The sequence below is a fragment of the Betta splendens genome, chromosome 6 (genome assembly GCF_900634795.4).
Source record: "Betta splendens chromosome 6, fBetSpl5.4, whole genome shotgun sequence".
In the NCBI taxonomy this organism is placed as follows: Eukaryota; Metazoa; Chordata; class Actinopteri; order Anabantiformes; family Osphronemidae; genus Betta; species Betta splendens.
The window spans coordinates 18,281,521-18,295,840 of NC_040886.2; the positions used below are offsets into that span (position 1 = coordinate 18,281,521).

Consider the following 14,320-nt stretch of genomic DNA (forward strand, 5'->3'; position numbering starts at 1 on the left):
GCAGCGAACTAACTGTGACGAGGTCTCAGTGTCTAAAAGACAAAAGGAATCAAATATGCTTTCGAAATCAAATCTGATCTTGTAATTCTTCGCTCCATCCATGTTGTGCCTTTTATAATTGCTTGTTTTCAAAGGAAACATTTTAAATTTTCATAACATGGACCCCAGATGAAAATTTCCAGATGTTTTATTACTTATTCATGATGCCATCAAAACTTGGTGATCACAGTACATTATCCATGTTTGTTGTTTAAATTATTAAGCGGTGGCTCACATTTTCATCTCTCTGCTGATCTCGGTTTCATTTGCTCAGCTGTGCAAACTGCCTGGAGTGGTTTTAAGATTTCTTTTGTATCCCTTTGCTGCTGCTTAGCTCAGCTACGTCAGAACATGCATGTCTCAGGTTCATACAGGCTGCAGGAGACGACTTTAGGAAAACAAGAATCTAGTGTTCCCAACATTTGAATTATTCAATCTCCTGTCCTGTGCTTGATACGGGAACTTGTGGACATTTCTCCATGGTGTTCATAATGTTTTGTTTTTTCTCCAGGAAGAGGATAAAAGGCAGCTACGAGATACATCAGTCCATCCTCCAAGCTCCGAACGATACGTTCACACCTTCAGAGACCTCAGTAATTTCTCTGGAACCATTAATGTCACGTATCGTTATCTTGCTGGAACCCCGCTGAACCGCAAGAGTAAGTTCAGTGTTTTTCTAGGGAAGACTTTAAATCTGCTTCTCTTGCTTGGGGGAGTCACAGTACAGTAAGTCATACTGTATCTGTGAGCCTGAGCTGAGTTTTAGCTAAAAACTTAAATATCTGTGACGCTGGAATTTAAAGCAATGCAATGATATGAAACTGCTCCACAGAGACTTTACCTCAGGATGAAGCAACCCTTCACTCGTAACATGTCTGAATTAGTGGACGTAAACCATACAAGTTGGTCTCAATCATCTATGTGGTGTCATCTGAACGTTTGGTTTGTCTTGTCACTTTGACCACAGTTCTGTAGTAGTTGATTCTATATAAAGTAGGTGATGATGCTCACAAGGACCATGACCAAAGTTCAGGATAGAGATGAATTGTACTTCTTAAGATCGTCAGATAATTTTGTTAAACTGTTTCCATGTCTGTACTTTTTCACAGAGTATCTAACCATCGGTCTGTCATCAGTCAAGAGGAAAAGAGGAAACTACCTCCTGGAGACCATCAAGTCCATCTTCGATCAGTCCAGTTACGAGGAGCTGAAGGAGATCGTGGTCGTCGTCCACCTGGCTGACTTCGACCTGGTCTGGTGCGAGAACCTGGTACAGGAAATTACTCGCAAGTTTGCCCACCACATCATCGCCGGGCGCCTCCTGGTGATCCAGGCTCCAGAGGAGTACTACCCGTCTCTGGACGGGTTGAAGCGCAACTACAACGACCCAGAGGACCGGGTCCGTTTCCGCTCCAAGCAGAACGTGGACTACGCCTTCCTCCTTAACTTCTGCACAAACCTGTCTCACTTCTACATGATGCTAGAGGACGACGTGCGCTGCTCCAGGAACTTCCTGACGGCTCTGAAGAAGGTGATCACCTCCAGGGAAGGCTCCTACTGGGTGATGCTGGAGTTCTCCAAGCTGGGCTACATCGGGAAGCTGTACCACTCCAGAGACCTGCCACGTCTGGCTCACTTCCTACTCATGTTCTACCAGGAGATGCCCTGCGACTGGCTCCTCATCCACTTCAGAGGCCTGCTGGCCCAGAAGGACGTGATCCGCTTCAAGCCCTCCCTGTTCCAGCACATGGGCTACTACTCGTCTTACAAGGGAGCCGAGAACAAGCTGAAGGACGACGACTTTGAGGAGGACTCCATAGACATTCCTGACAACCCTCCTGCCGCCCTGTACACCAACATTAACGTCTTTGAAAACTATGATGCCACCAAGGCTTACAGCAGCGTGGATGAGTACTTCTGGGGGAAGCCTCCTTCCACTGGTGACTTCTATGTTATAGTCTTTAACAAATCTACCAAAATTAGTAAGATTAAGATTTCAACGGGCTCGGATGACCGGCAGAATGACATTCTCCACCACGGGGCTCTGGAAGTGGGAGAAAAACTGGTGGGGACTAAAAAAGGGAAACAGTGTTCCTCCTACATCACGTTAGGGGAGTTTAAAAATGGCAACATTGAAGTTCAGGACGTAGACCACAAGATTGCCTTTGACATTGAGTGTGTACGCATTGTGGTGACAGCCAGCCAGAAAGAATGGCTCATCATCAGAAGTATAAGCCTATGGACTACACAGCCCCCCAGCCAATGAGGACAGCACTCAGAGAATCCTAGTTGGACGTAGACAATGTTTTTATTATTATGATTTCCAAACGTATGTATCTCCAGGTTTCTTTATTCATTTTGTATGTATTTATGGATTTTCCGTTTGACTGCCAAAACAATCTAGTTTTTCTACCTGAAAGCTGTAACGTTGATGGAGCATCTTCCTGATCACTTTTATGGACGGTTCAACTGACCTCAGAGTATCCATGAACACACGTAGTTTTCAGTTCTGCTTGTCTGATAGCATCCTTAACAAAGGGCTGAGTGACACATCTCATGCTAAGTGACACGAAGTGGAGAAAGATGATATCACCACATTGTTTGCTGATTGGCACAGCTGCATGGCTTCACGGAAACAGTCTGAGCACCACGTATCATTGGGTTCGGTGTGACTTTGTTCTAGCAAGTTTGTGCTAAATGCAACAAATGCGCTTAAGCTGGACATTTTGTTTTGTTGTTTTGCTTTTAATATTAAGTCCATTTCTGCCACCCAGCCCTTCTCCAAGATATTTGTATTGTATGTCATTAGTGAATAATGCAGTGGACTAATTATTCCCCTCCTGAATGTTTCTGGTGGCTTCACACGAGGAAAACAGACAGAACTCACTCAAAGAAGCAAAGCAGTGCTTTGTCACTTTCATTACAATCGTTCTAAACGGGCTAATTAAAAAGGGAGAAGGGATCGCTATTATTAAGTCTGACTACGTCTTTTACAAAGAGTTCTCCTTGAAACTACCTTCCAATTAAAGCTATTGTGTCTTGAGAAATTCTCTATGACTGATGTTAAGTCTGCAGAAGTGCAGCCCTGGGATTTCTTCCTGAGATCGTCCCCATTTGGTCCTTAATTATTTTCCTTACAAGGAAAGTATCCGAGGTTGTTAATGTCTCGAACACTCATCACAGTTTCCTCCTGGTTTAATTGTCATCTTTGCTGTGGGTGCGGTGGATGTTTGAGTGGGCTGAGCTGTTTCACCACCACTGTATGTTCCGTCCAGGCTGCTGACAGGAGAACAATGTTTGTTTTCACCCATCTTCTCTGAGACCTGAGATTAGATTGCACAGTGAGGAATGGGTCAGGTCTGCTCTTAGCTCTTTTTTTTCCACCGCAGCACAATTTTCCCTTAGTAAATTGGTCTGTGTTTGCCTCACTCTCTACACCAGCAAAACAACATTTCCCCTGGAGCTATAGGATCTCAATTCGTTCTCCCCCCTCCCCGAACGCTGCTCTCACAACTCCAATGTTTCTGCTCCTACACGGCAGCCGTGCTCTGATCTTTGCTCTCGGTTCTTAGTGTTTGCAGCAGCTTTGGGGGAAACTTGGTTGGCTTCCCTTTGAAGATGCTATTTTAAAATGCCCACCTTGAGTTAAATAAAGGAATTAATGTTGCACTTGTTTACTCTTCATCACCGTGATTCAGGGCACACTTGCTGGAACCCTGCTGAACCGCAACAGCGTTACCGTCCATGTTCACGTCATCACAATCAGTTGGTAAAGACACAGAAGTGACAGGAGGTGGTTCTTCACAGAAGTGACTCAAACAATGCAATAAAGAGGTGAATGTTTACAGATCACCGAGGTTCCTAGTGAACACGAGGTGAAAGCAGATCATCGTCACGAATGCTGCTCGGCTGGTACAAAGGCCACCTGTTCCCTGTTTTCCCTCAGGGTCTTGTTCAGTGTCACAGATCAAGACCTTTCGCAGATTGGTTTGCGCCACCACCGCGAAAGCCTTCTTCAGCCAATCCCCCATGCGCTACCTGAAATGAAATTAAAATGTCCGCCACCTCAGCGTGGCTCGCTGTTGTCCCCAGCTTTTCCCCCGGACTGCTGTTATTCATTTCGGTGAATGATTTGCGTGACCTGCATGGATCAGCTCCTCGGAGGGGACCTCGTTTGAATGGATGGTGCTTGAAAGCACACAATCCCCACTGTGCTGCGTGTGCGCCACGCTTTATGATGCACACTACGGTGCCAGTTCAGGCTGGCATTACCTGCTTATGAGCTATAAACACATGATGTCACCGCAGGGCAACTTAGCTGTTTTACAAGTGTAATGGATGGCTTCGATATGCCTCACGCAAGGAGAGCAGCAGCATTAGCGCCGCTGAGGAGGAATTGCTGTATAACCTTTTTGAAAATAAGACGCTAGCCAGAGGTTTATGGACAGATTTATGTCTAGAGGAGAACAACAAAAGCTGCATAAATTCCTTAGCTCCCAAACTGCTGCACACTGCAAGTTTGGGGCTTAAGTGAACAAGTCAGAACCGGTTATTTCCATAAGCAATGATCTGATTAAGTCATTTGCAGCCAGTCGGGTGTTTGTTTTATCATATTGACTGTGAGGTGGCGTCTGCGATAAAGAGTTTAATAGGATCCGTGTGACTTTGGTGAGTGGGTCCTGAGTAATTTGAAATGTGAGTCGTCTTCCAGTGGAGCATGTACAAAGTGCATGAACAAAAGCGTTTTCAGTTAATAAAAGTCCTTTTGTACATCGGGATCCATGACTTATTGTTCAGCTTCTGCTACTGAAACTGTGCTGGATGTCTGAGACCAGCCGACGCTACGTCACCACCGGCTCGGACTCACCTGTCGTATATTGTTAGATGGAACGAGTGTGTCGATATGTCGTTTTCGTGTCTGGTTTACTTTCTGTCCTTCTCTAAATTGTACTGTATTGTAAGATGACATATATTTTTTTACACGCATCATTTCCAGTGTTGTAATGTAAATATTGAATTTAAAATGAAATGAGATTAAACAAGTGAATGCAAACTTTGTGGCGCATTAACTGCTTCAATGTGTATCTACTCTGAGTCATGTTTCCATCCATTAGTATAATAATAAAAAATACCATAATTGACATTTGCAGTTCCTTGAAACTCGCACCAAGCACAAGTCTGTTTATGTCAGATCTAGCTGTGGCCGAAAGCTAAAGCCATACATTATTCATTTCAATATTCATATGCATTCTGCTTTTTAGCTGCATATTTAACGACGTTGTGAGTATGATGCTCGGGGCTGATTCTGTTCTCTTTAAGGCTTCGTGCTCTTTGTATATTTGTCATACACAGTATGTGCTGCACTGTCAAACACCAGGGAACTTGGCTGACAACAGAGAAAAAGCATCTGGTAGCACATGGATTCGAGGACGCAGCGTTTTTACACAAACAGGTGATTTTATGATAAACTAAAATCCTAAATCTGGAGGTACTCGTTATTGTAGGATATATGTTTCCATGACTGTCCGGACTCTCACCTTTATCCTCGGTCATGTGTTACACTGAGTCAAGAAGATTTTTCTTTATGTAAATAAGCAGCATGCTTTACTGAAATAAGCCGTGATGGCGCCAGAAGTCATTCAAAAGGCCAAGCAAAATCGATCTGGGGCTGAAAAAATAGGTTTCAAACTAATTTTACATCTCCTACAATCATTTACTGATTCAGAGCTTTAAACTTTTCGACATACTAATTTTTTATTTTTCTACAGATCTCTTGAACCGAAAAAAGAATTCCCACAAATCCCAGTATATACTGTAGAGGATCAAAATTAGCACAGCTGCTACTGAACAAATAAAGTAAGCAAGTGATGTAAAGCAGGTCAGTGATTAAGGGTCTGATACCAGAGCTGGCCTCGTACTTTAACACCTTCACAGGTGGCTTTCATCGCGCCAACACACATTTCAGAGAGCGTAAGTGTTCTGTCACAGTCGCCCCCGCCTCTCTCCATCTCCTGTCCTTCAAAGTCATCCAGAACCAAATGGAAAGCAAGCGTACACGATGGACGCGGATCCCGAGAAGCCACAACTAATGCACGCTATGAAGGAGCCAGGGTAGCAGGTAAAAAACCAATATCCCACATGACAAGCCCTGCACTGTGCACAACAGGAGACCTCAGCCAATCAATTGCTGTGGTTGCCATGGTGCTACCAGCATGTACCTACACAGAGAGGCGCGCCCCACATGAGGCCGGGTGAATACGGGTGGTGCGGGTTTCCTCAGAGAGGGGATTTTAATTCCTTTTCACCTTGACGTTCTGTCCATTTATGAGCAGGAGCGGTGCGCGCATGCAAAGAACAATGGGCTGCTTCACTTTTGCTACTGCAAACATACAGCTGCAATATGCTTCCAAGCGCCACACACCAGCACAGCATCAAAGCCTGTCAATAGCTTTTAATTAGTACATTTTGTGCTGTGCGTTTTCTGTACGGACCCACAAGACTGAGGTAGAGTCGAGCCGGAGATAAAAGAGACGTTGGAGGCACTGAAGGGAAGCGTAATGAACAGATGAATGTCAGTGCAGGGATTGAAAAGTATTGATGCTGAAGTGAAGCTGAAGGCAGAGAAACATGAAGTGCGCTCAGGTGATGAATGGCTGGTAATAACCTGACAAGGAACCTGTGATTGTGTGTCTTCAGGTGCTCTGAGGCTGATGGGCAGTCAGTCGGTGGATATGAAGAGGCCCGAGTTTGCTGCTGGAAGGTCAGTGTCAGAGTCACAACGCGAAAAGAATCGTCTGCGTCAAATCTAAACGCTCCTCCACGTGGTAAAAAGGTTGAGGTGTAACAGTACAGGTCACAAGTTTAATTACATGGCCTAAGCCGCAGCTTATTGCACATGATCCGAGGTGGAGGTGCAGGCAGGGGCAATTCTTTTCATTTGCCGCCACGATGTCGGACATTAACGGCGAGCTGGGCCCAGCTCGCTCTAACTGCTCCCGTGGCATTTCCAGGGTGATCGTGAGGAGCTGCAGGCACTGCTGGAGCCTGAGAGTGGATGGTCCCCGGTGGAGGGTGTAATCGCTCCCAGTTGCTTCACCTCGCAAAGGTGCGACTGCCTCTCTCCATCCTGCTACCACCACCACGTCCCATCTGTCTCTCATTGTTGCCAGAGAACAAACCTCGCCGTTGGGAGACGCGCTGCTATTTTGTCCCTCAGTCTGTCCCTCGTCCAGCTGGGAACCGTGAAAGGAGCAATCAGAACAATTACCCGAGTCCTATTTTGTTTCATAGGAGACTTCTTTTCGTCTTTTTTCTTGTGAATCTCCAGCCAGAATGAAACAGGTTGTGTCTTGGGGGGCTGCTTTGTAGAATATCACACAGGCAGCAGCTGTCACCGCACAAGAAAAGCGTCAGTGGCGTGTTGCTTGTATCAGCAGCTTTATCACTTGGCTCTTTAAACAAAAGATCCAGAACCAATTACCTAAAAGAAGGAGAACACAGAAGGGAACCGAGAAACGAAGCACGAAGCAAAGCAGTCACCTTGATACTCTCACACGAACAGGACACAGCCGAATAAAACATCTACTGTATGAATGTGGAAACAAAGCAGTCACACGTGTTTTAGTAGCTCCAGGGATTATAATCCGTCTTCAGTGCCAAACTACTCAAATGAAAACCCGACAACACGTTGGCAGATCAGCACAGGCTTGACTTTGATGAGACAAAACAAGCTCACCACAAGATGCTCATGTCTGTCCCCTGCAGACGGCTCGTATTCCCAGGAGCGCCGTCCAAAAGCGTACAGGCCTTAATTAAAGATTAATGTCAGGGCTTCTTGCATGCAGTTTAGATAACTCATTTCCCAGGGTGCACTGCAAAAACCACCCAGGCTGGACAGCAGATTTTTTAGCTTTCAGAACAAAAGCTCTCAGCTCTGCAGCCAACACAGTCCTTCAACTGAAGGACAGTCACAGCTCAGCAATGCCACCACTGCGACTGGGAACGATGGGAGGTTCAGTGGTTTTAATTAGCATAAGCAGGCAAAGACCCACCGTGAGCCAGTGTGACAGCCAGGGGCACTCATCAGACCGAGCCAGTCAGCCTCAGTGTGAGCCACACGTGACTGTAGATGCGACCAACGCTACCACGGGCCTCGTCGTCATCGTTCAGGCTTTTTCTCCGATAAGATCCATAGACTGTGACATTTTAACCACGGACACATCAGCCTCTGTGTTTACAATCAATACAATAAGGAGCCAGTGACAGCCCTGCAGTGGGAAAGGATCCTGTGAGGGGCTGAAAGGACTGTAATTTAGCTCCTTCTGCACACATGCACCTTGGGATTCTCAGAGTAAATGGAAGTGAAGCACACCCTGCGCCACGCAGCAGGCGAACAGACACGTAGCGCCACTCAGGGACGGGCTGGGACCTGATCAGCACTCTATTTACTTAGCATTTCAGAAGCCAGGATGGCTGGATCACTGCGAGCTCTGCTGCTGTGCCAGACAATCTCTTGCCTGAATGGCAGCTTCAGTCATTGATTCAGTCTGCTATTGCCTTCTTGTTAGCAGTTTTCTGCAGGGGATGATTGATTTTGCCTTCGCCAGGAGTGACTGTAGTTTCACATACAGTAGAACCGCCATCGCTGTTAGTCAGGAATGAAGCCGCATCAGTCGACATTCAGTCAGAACCAACTGCGATGATGATGGTTCCAACCAAGGCCACTGTTTTCATGTATCGAGACAGTTACTGTTTCAACTGCTGGAATGATTTTAACATAACTAAAAATGAACACATTTTGAGACAAATAATTTGCTGAGAATCTCTCACAGAAGCCTGGTGCCTTTATGACCCAGATAGGCCGCAATCCCAACCAGACCAAACAAGGGACAGTCTCCCATCACGCATATCTCAACCTTAGATCCCAGAAAACATTTATTGTTATTATTATTTTTTATTTACGTCATTTATTGTCTTATCTACTACTACGTAAGAAAAACTAGTTCATATACTAGACTGAAAATGAAGAAATAAAACTACAAAAATATGAACATCAATTGTCATAAAACTAGGTCTAGTTCAAAATTGACATATAAACATAAAACATTGCTGGAAAAAATGTGGAATTTGTAATTTAATGCAGATTAACTGAAATGAGGCAACGTCTTTGCAGAAAACATTTAATTTCCAACAGACCAGGCAGCAGAGCTGAAATATAAGCGTCCTGGATGTCAGTCTGCTCTGGACCGGGCGAGGAATAAATCTCCATAGTAACTTAATTCAGAGTTGGACGGATTGTTGTTTGTCTCCATCTGCTGTCAGCTGATATCCACTCTCACCTGTGACACTAAACCGCTGCGACACCGCCACCAGTGATGCCGCCCATGTGTGGGACCTAATTACTTTCTCAGCTGGCCCCGGCAACAAGGTCACACTGGTTATGCCACTGTCCCATCCACATGATCAGATTCCCCGCAAAGGAAGCTAATCTCATTCTTTCACAAGCCATTATCTTGATCGGACAGGCTTTTCACGCAATTTGCGACGCTGTCCAAATGAGAGAGAGGCTTTCTTGTAGCAGGACCGGAGACGCTCATCAGCATCCCACCGAGAAGTTTCAAACTGTCAGCCAACATCCACCAACTCCAAATTGGAGTTAAATTGAAGAGGCGTCCGGCTGGAGAAAGGCCAAGACAAGCAGACCTGAGCTTCGCTGCAGCAGCAGATGTCGATGAGGCTTTTTAATGGAGCTGAGTTAATTCGCGCAGGGTGTAATTTGTCCCATGGATGCGGGAGGCGGACCGAGCCTGAACTTTTTCAGGGTCACAGGAGTCGTTAAGTTGATAGACATCTGCTGAGGGGGTCTGCAAATAGGCGAAAACTGACACATTTGCTTTGATGCTGAGATAATGATGAACTGCTAGAATTCTGTCCACACATATGCTCGCCCAGTCGTCGTGCAGGTACAGTGTCAGCGTCCCCCACAAGGTAAGAGCTGGGGAAACACTTTAGTTTGTTGCCCAAATATAAATTAGTGCAATTAAGCCAAATCCAGTCTGTCCTGTAAATGTCCTCACAGAATAGTTTCCTTTTTCTTCTCTGTAAATTAGAAAATGTTGACAATATTTATGTTTCGCAGCTAATTAGAATTGCAAATAACAGGCTGTGTTTTCTTCCAGTTGTTTTACAAGCAGAGCTAATTAGCAGTGGCTTGGTTCTCTTTTCCAACCAGCTGTCAGCAAGCACGTCGCCTTTTTGTGATGCACCGAGAGGAATTCGACATGTGGGAGCACGAGTCGGGTCTGGAACTGGGACTCTGCATGAAAAGTCTGGGGTCAGCTGTTGGTGACGACTCTGTCCGAGACAGAACCTCGAAAGCTACAATCCTCCCCGAGGTTCCACCAAGACGAACTGTCTTGGTGGAGTTACTTTGATGAGCTTGACCGACTTCAGTGGTATTTGCTTGCAAAACTAAAAGTGTTACTATATGGGCACAGGCCAGTGGCTGATTAAATGGAGCCTATGACCTCTCATTTACAGTTTGATCATACTTACGGCGGTTCTCATCTACGCTGCATTTCTAAATAAACCACGTTGAAGAATGTGATTAAAAATTAGCAGTTGTAAAATGCACTGCTGAAGTGAAGCAGTGTCTATTAGGATTCAGGCCAGGAACAAAACTCATATCCTGTCTGTAAATTACTAGAACAAAGATTCTAATTTATTTTGGCTGATGAAAATCAAAAAGCTGTTTAATACACAGCTCGCTCAATTTCCTGCTTGTATCTTAAGTCTGAAAAGCAAAAGAGAAGTAGTCTGTGCTGCACTGCCACCTGCTGGTGGCAGTGGCATTTCTAAATAAACCACGTTGAAGAATGTGATTAAAAATTAGCAGTTGTAAAATGCACTGCTGAAGTGAAGCAGTGTCTATTAAGATTCAGGCCAGGAACAAAACTCATATTCTGTCTGTAAATTACTAGAACAAAGATTCTAATTTATTTTGGCTGATGAAAATCAAAAAGCTGTTTAATACACAGCTCGCTCAATTTCCTGCTTGTATCTTAAGTCTGAAAAGCAAAAGAGAAGTAGTCTGTGCTGCACTGCCACCTGCTGGTGGCAGTGCAGCACAGACTACTTCTGTGTGGTGATGTGTAAAGTTAAAGGTCTGGGGCTAAAGCTAAAGTGAGTGGTGAATTCTATCAGATATTTGAAGACATGACAGGAGTCTGAGAAACACATGCAGAAAGGCCCTATTTAACTTGTAGTGCTTTATCTTCATCCAAACCAGGAAGTTTTGGTTACTAAAGGCCAAATAGAAACATCCCAACAAGTTTATGTTTCTCCATCATATCCTGGATGCCTAGTAATGAATCAAATACAAACTGACCTGCAAATGTTAACACATTCAGACTTATTTGTCTGCTCTTTCTTTAGATTTATAATTTGTTAGGTTGGCTTTTGTTCAGAAAGGACCAGTGTTACATTTGTGATGTGCAGGACCCAAGAAAAGGCCAAAACCACAGACTGAGTTCAAGTATTTATTTATTAAAATAATTATATCCACATTTAAATTTATCCATTAGATAGATGTTGCATCCGGCAGTTGCTGCTGGAGATGCCTCAGTGATGATAGGAGATGTTATCTGACAAGAAAAGGCAAGTGTTAGACTTGGCTTGAAATAGTAAGTCATGTAAAAACTACTCAAAGTTACAACCAGACCAAGGGGGGCTTACATGTAGGTGAAGGTACACGGAGGACCCAAGCAGGTGACGTGATGAACCAGGAAGCATCCACAGAGCAGGGTCTGATGGGTAGTCTTTGGACAGAGTGATACGTTCCAATCCATCGAGCTCAGAACCGACCGAAGACTAAAAATTCTAACATCTATTTCTCAAAAGAGAAATACTCAAAAGACAAGATGGCGACTGCAAATCATCATCATGGCTACACACATTAGCTGGCACATGGCAAAATCCAACGAAATCCAACAAACTCAATCTTGGCGACAGAGACGCGTAAACCCTTTTCAGATTAAATGCTTCTTCTTTCTCATGAGAGACGAAACCCCTCTATTTATCTGAGCTCGGGACCAGCACAGAAATCATGGGCTTGCAACTCCAGAAATACATTTGAGCGCTCAAACACAATAAAGTTTCAGACTTACAGCACGTGACTCTTGGTGGTGGCAGCTTTACTCAGAGGATCTTGAGTTGGTAGAGCGAAACCCGCAGACGATCCAAAGAGCCTCTGAATGAGAACAGGTGTGGATCTGCGGAGGAGTCAATGAGTCAAGCTGTTGCATATTTTGTAGGTGCCGCCGGAAGGTAGCCTTTCAAAGTAAAGTGAAGAAGGCGGAAGTAAAGCTGCCGCCCATTACCGCCATGGCTGCACGTGTTCCGGTGTCTGCGTGGGTTCTAGTCAGTTCACTGAGTGTTTGAATGTGTTTTTTTTACATATGTCCTTTGCTTTAATGTAAACAGACTATGGCGTCAATTCCAAACAATAAGCTTTAGCATAAAACATGAATGACACGTTAGTATTGTTATGCCAGTTCTGACACTGACCGTTGTTATATGTCAGGTAATTGGCGTTCTACTGTAGAGGCAGGATCCCGCCACCGACAGGTTAGCTTAGCTGCCGAGCTAGCACCGCTAACAGCGAACGCTAACTTGGCGCCATACGCACTCACGGGGAGTAAACGGCAACTTTTGGCCGTCACCCCTGACCTTCTACCTTATGCTACAGTAGTACCATTACTACCGCGTTTCCCTACCTGTTAATATTAACAGACACGACATGTTAGACACACGGTTCCTCAGCAGCGCTACCGTGTAACGGGCGCTGCGTTCCGGCACAGGTGCTCAGCAGAGGAAGACTCCCCCCAGTGGCGAAGGCCGGAACCACAGGCTCCTGTCCGTCTAACTGTGTAGCGGATGCTAACAAAATAAAAGTCCCTCTGGGTCCACATGGTGGATGCAGATGCCGCTTTGAGTCAGGACAGGATTTTATACAGAAAGTATTTAATCATAGTAAACGTTTTTAATAACACTATGGAAGTTTATCAGAATACAAATTGAAATAGCAATGCATTTGTCAATTGGCAATTTAATATTAAAAGTGACAATTAAGTATTTGATAAAATGTAATAGCAAACAGCCATAATGCTTTTTCACATGCTAAAAGACTCAAAATCCAAACTCGTCATTCAAACTGTCAGTTTGATCCATCAACCGTCAGAAAATGAAATGAAATTTATTGATGTTTTTTTTAAATTATTTTTTAATTATTGACACTGGCTATTGAACGGACACTTTGTAATATTGTACTGTATTGCCCTTTGCAAAATGCATTTTCAAGTCAAATGACCAAATAGCATATTGAACTGCCAATTGTCAACTACATTGGCATGATCAACTTCCATATTACACTGCCTGTGTCCAGTCCCTGGTCTCTGGTCTCTGGTCCCTGGTCCAACCATCCTGCCTGTGTCCAGTCTCTGGTCCAACCATCCTGCCTGTGTCCAGTCCTTGGTCTCTGGTCCCTGGTCCAACCATCCTGCCTGTGTCCAGTCTCTGGTCCAACCATCCTGCCTGTGTCCAGTCTCTGGTCCAACCATCCTGTGTCCAGTCTCTGGTCCAACCATCCTGCCTGTGTCCAGTCTCTGGTCCAACCATCCTGCCTGTGCTCTGTTGTTGCTTGTTGTTGTTGCTGTGCTTTTCTCTCTCTCCCCTCACCCCAACCGGTCGAGGCAGATGGCCGCCCACATCCAGCCTGGTTCTGCTGTAGGTTTCTTCCTCGTTACAGAGGGAGTTTTTCCTCTCCACTGTTGCTGTCTAATTGCGTAATTGTGTTGCTGTATGTGGGATCTGTTGGGTTTAGTTGTGTCTTAAACCGAACCTTGTAAAGTGCCTTGAGATAATCTTGTTGTGATTTAATAACACAGTACAACAATATACAGGTGGGTACAGTGAGTATGGACTAATGGGAGGGGTTATTGCATATAAATATACAGATATTGCACAGAGTTTTCCCGAATATTGCACATGGAAAATTTTCTACAAAACCACTGATGCAGTGGGGTGAGTTAATGGGCCGGGAGTTAACAGACGTGACATAACTGTTGAATTGAATTGAATTGAATTGAATTGAATTGAATTGAATTGAATTGAATTGAATTGAATTGAGTTGAATTGAGTTGAATTGAGTTGAATTGAATTGAATTGAATTGAATTGAATTGAATTGAATTGAATTGAATTGAATTGAATTGAATTGAATTGAAT

General features: G+C 44.5%; 1 protein-coding gene and 1 long non-coding RNA gene across 6 annotated transcripts in view; one reads left to right on the forward strand and one right to left on the reverse strand.

Moving 5' to 3' along the window:
* mgat4c (mgat4 family member C) overlaps positions 1-5,180 on the forward strand; it is a 61,338-nt gene extending 56,158 nt beyond the window's left edge. For all 5 annotated transcript variants that reach the window (XM_029153156.3, XM_029153158.3, XM_029153157.3 and 2 more), the window contains 2 exons: positions 551-698; positions 1,149-5,180. In XM_029153156.3, the coding sequence (XP_029008989.1) occupies positions 551-698; positions 1,149-2,305 (1,305 nt within the window). In that variant the 3' untranslated portion in view covers positions 2,306-5,180. The remainder of the gene's footprint in view (positions 1-550; positions 699-1,148) is intronic.
* A 6,382-nt stretch (positions 5,181-11,562) lies between these two features.
* On the reverse strand, positions 11,563-12,949 carry LOC114857065 (uncharacterized). Its single transcript, XR_008694915.1, has 3 exons — positions 12,813-12,949; positions 11,773-12,308; positions 11,563-11,681 (listed from the first exon to the last, which is right to left on the reverse strand). It is a non-coding gene; the product is annotated as an uncharacterized LOC114857065 (long non-coding RNA).
* Between the last annotated feature and the right edge of the window lie 1,371 nt (positions 12,950-14,320).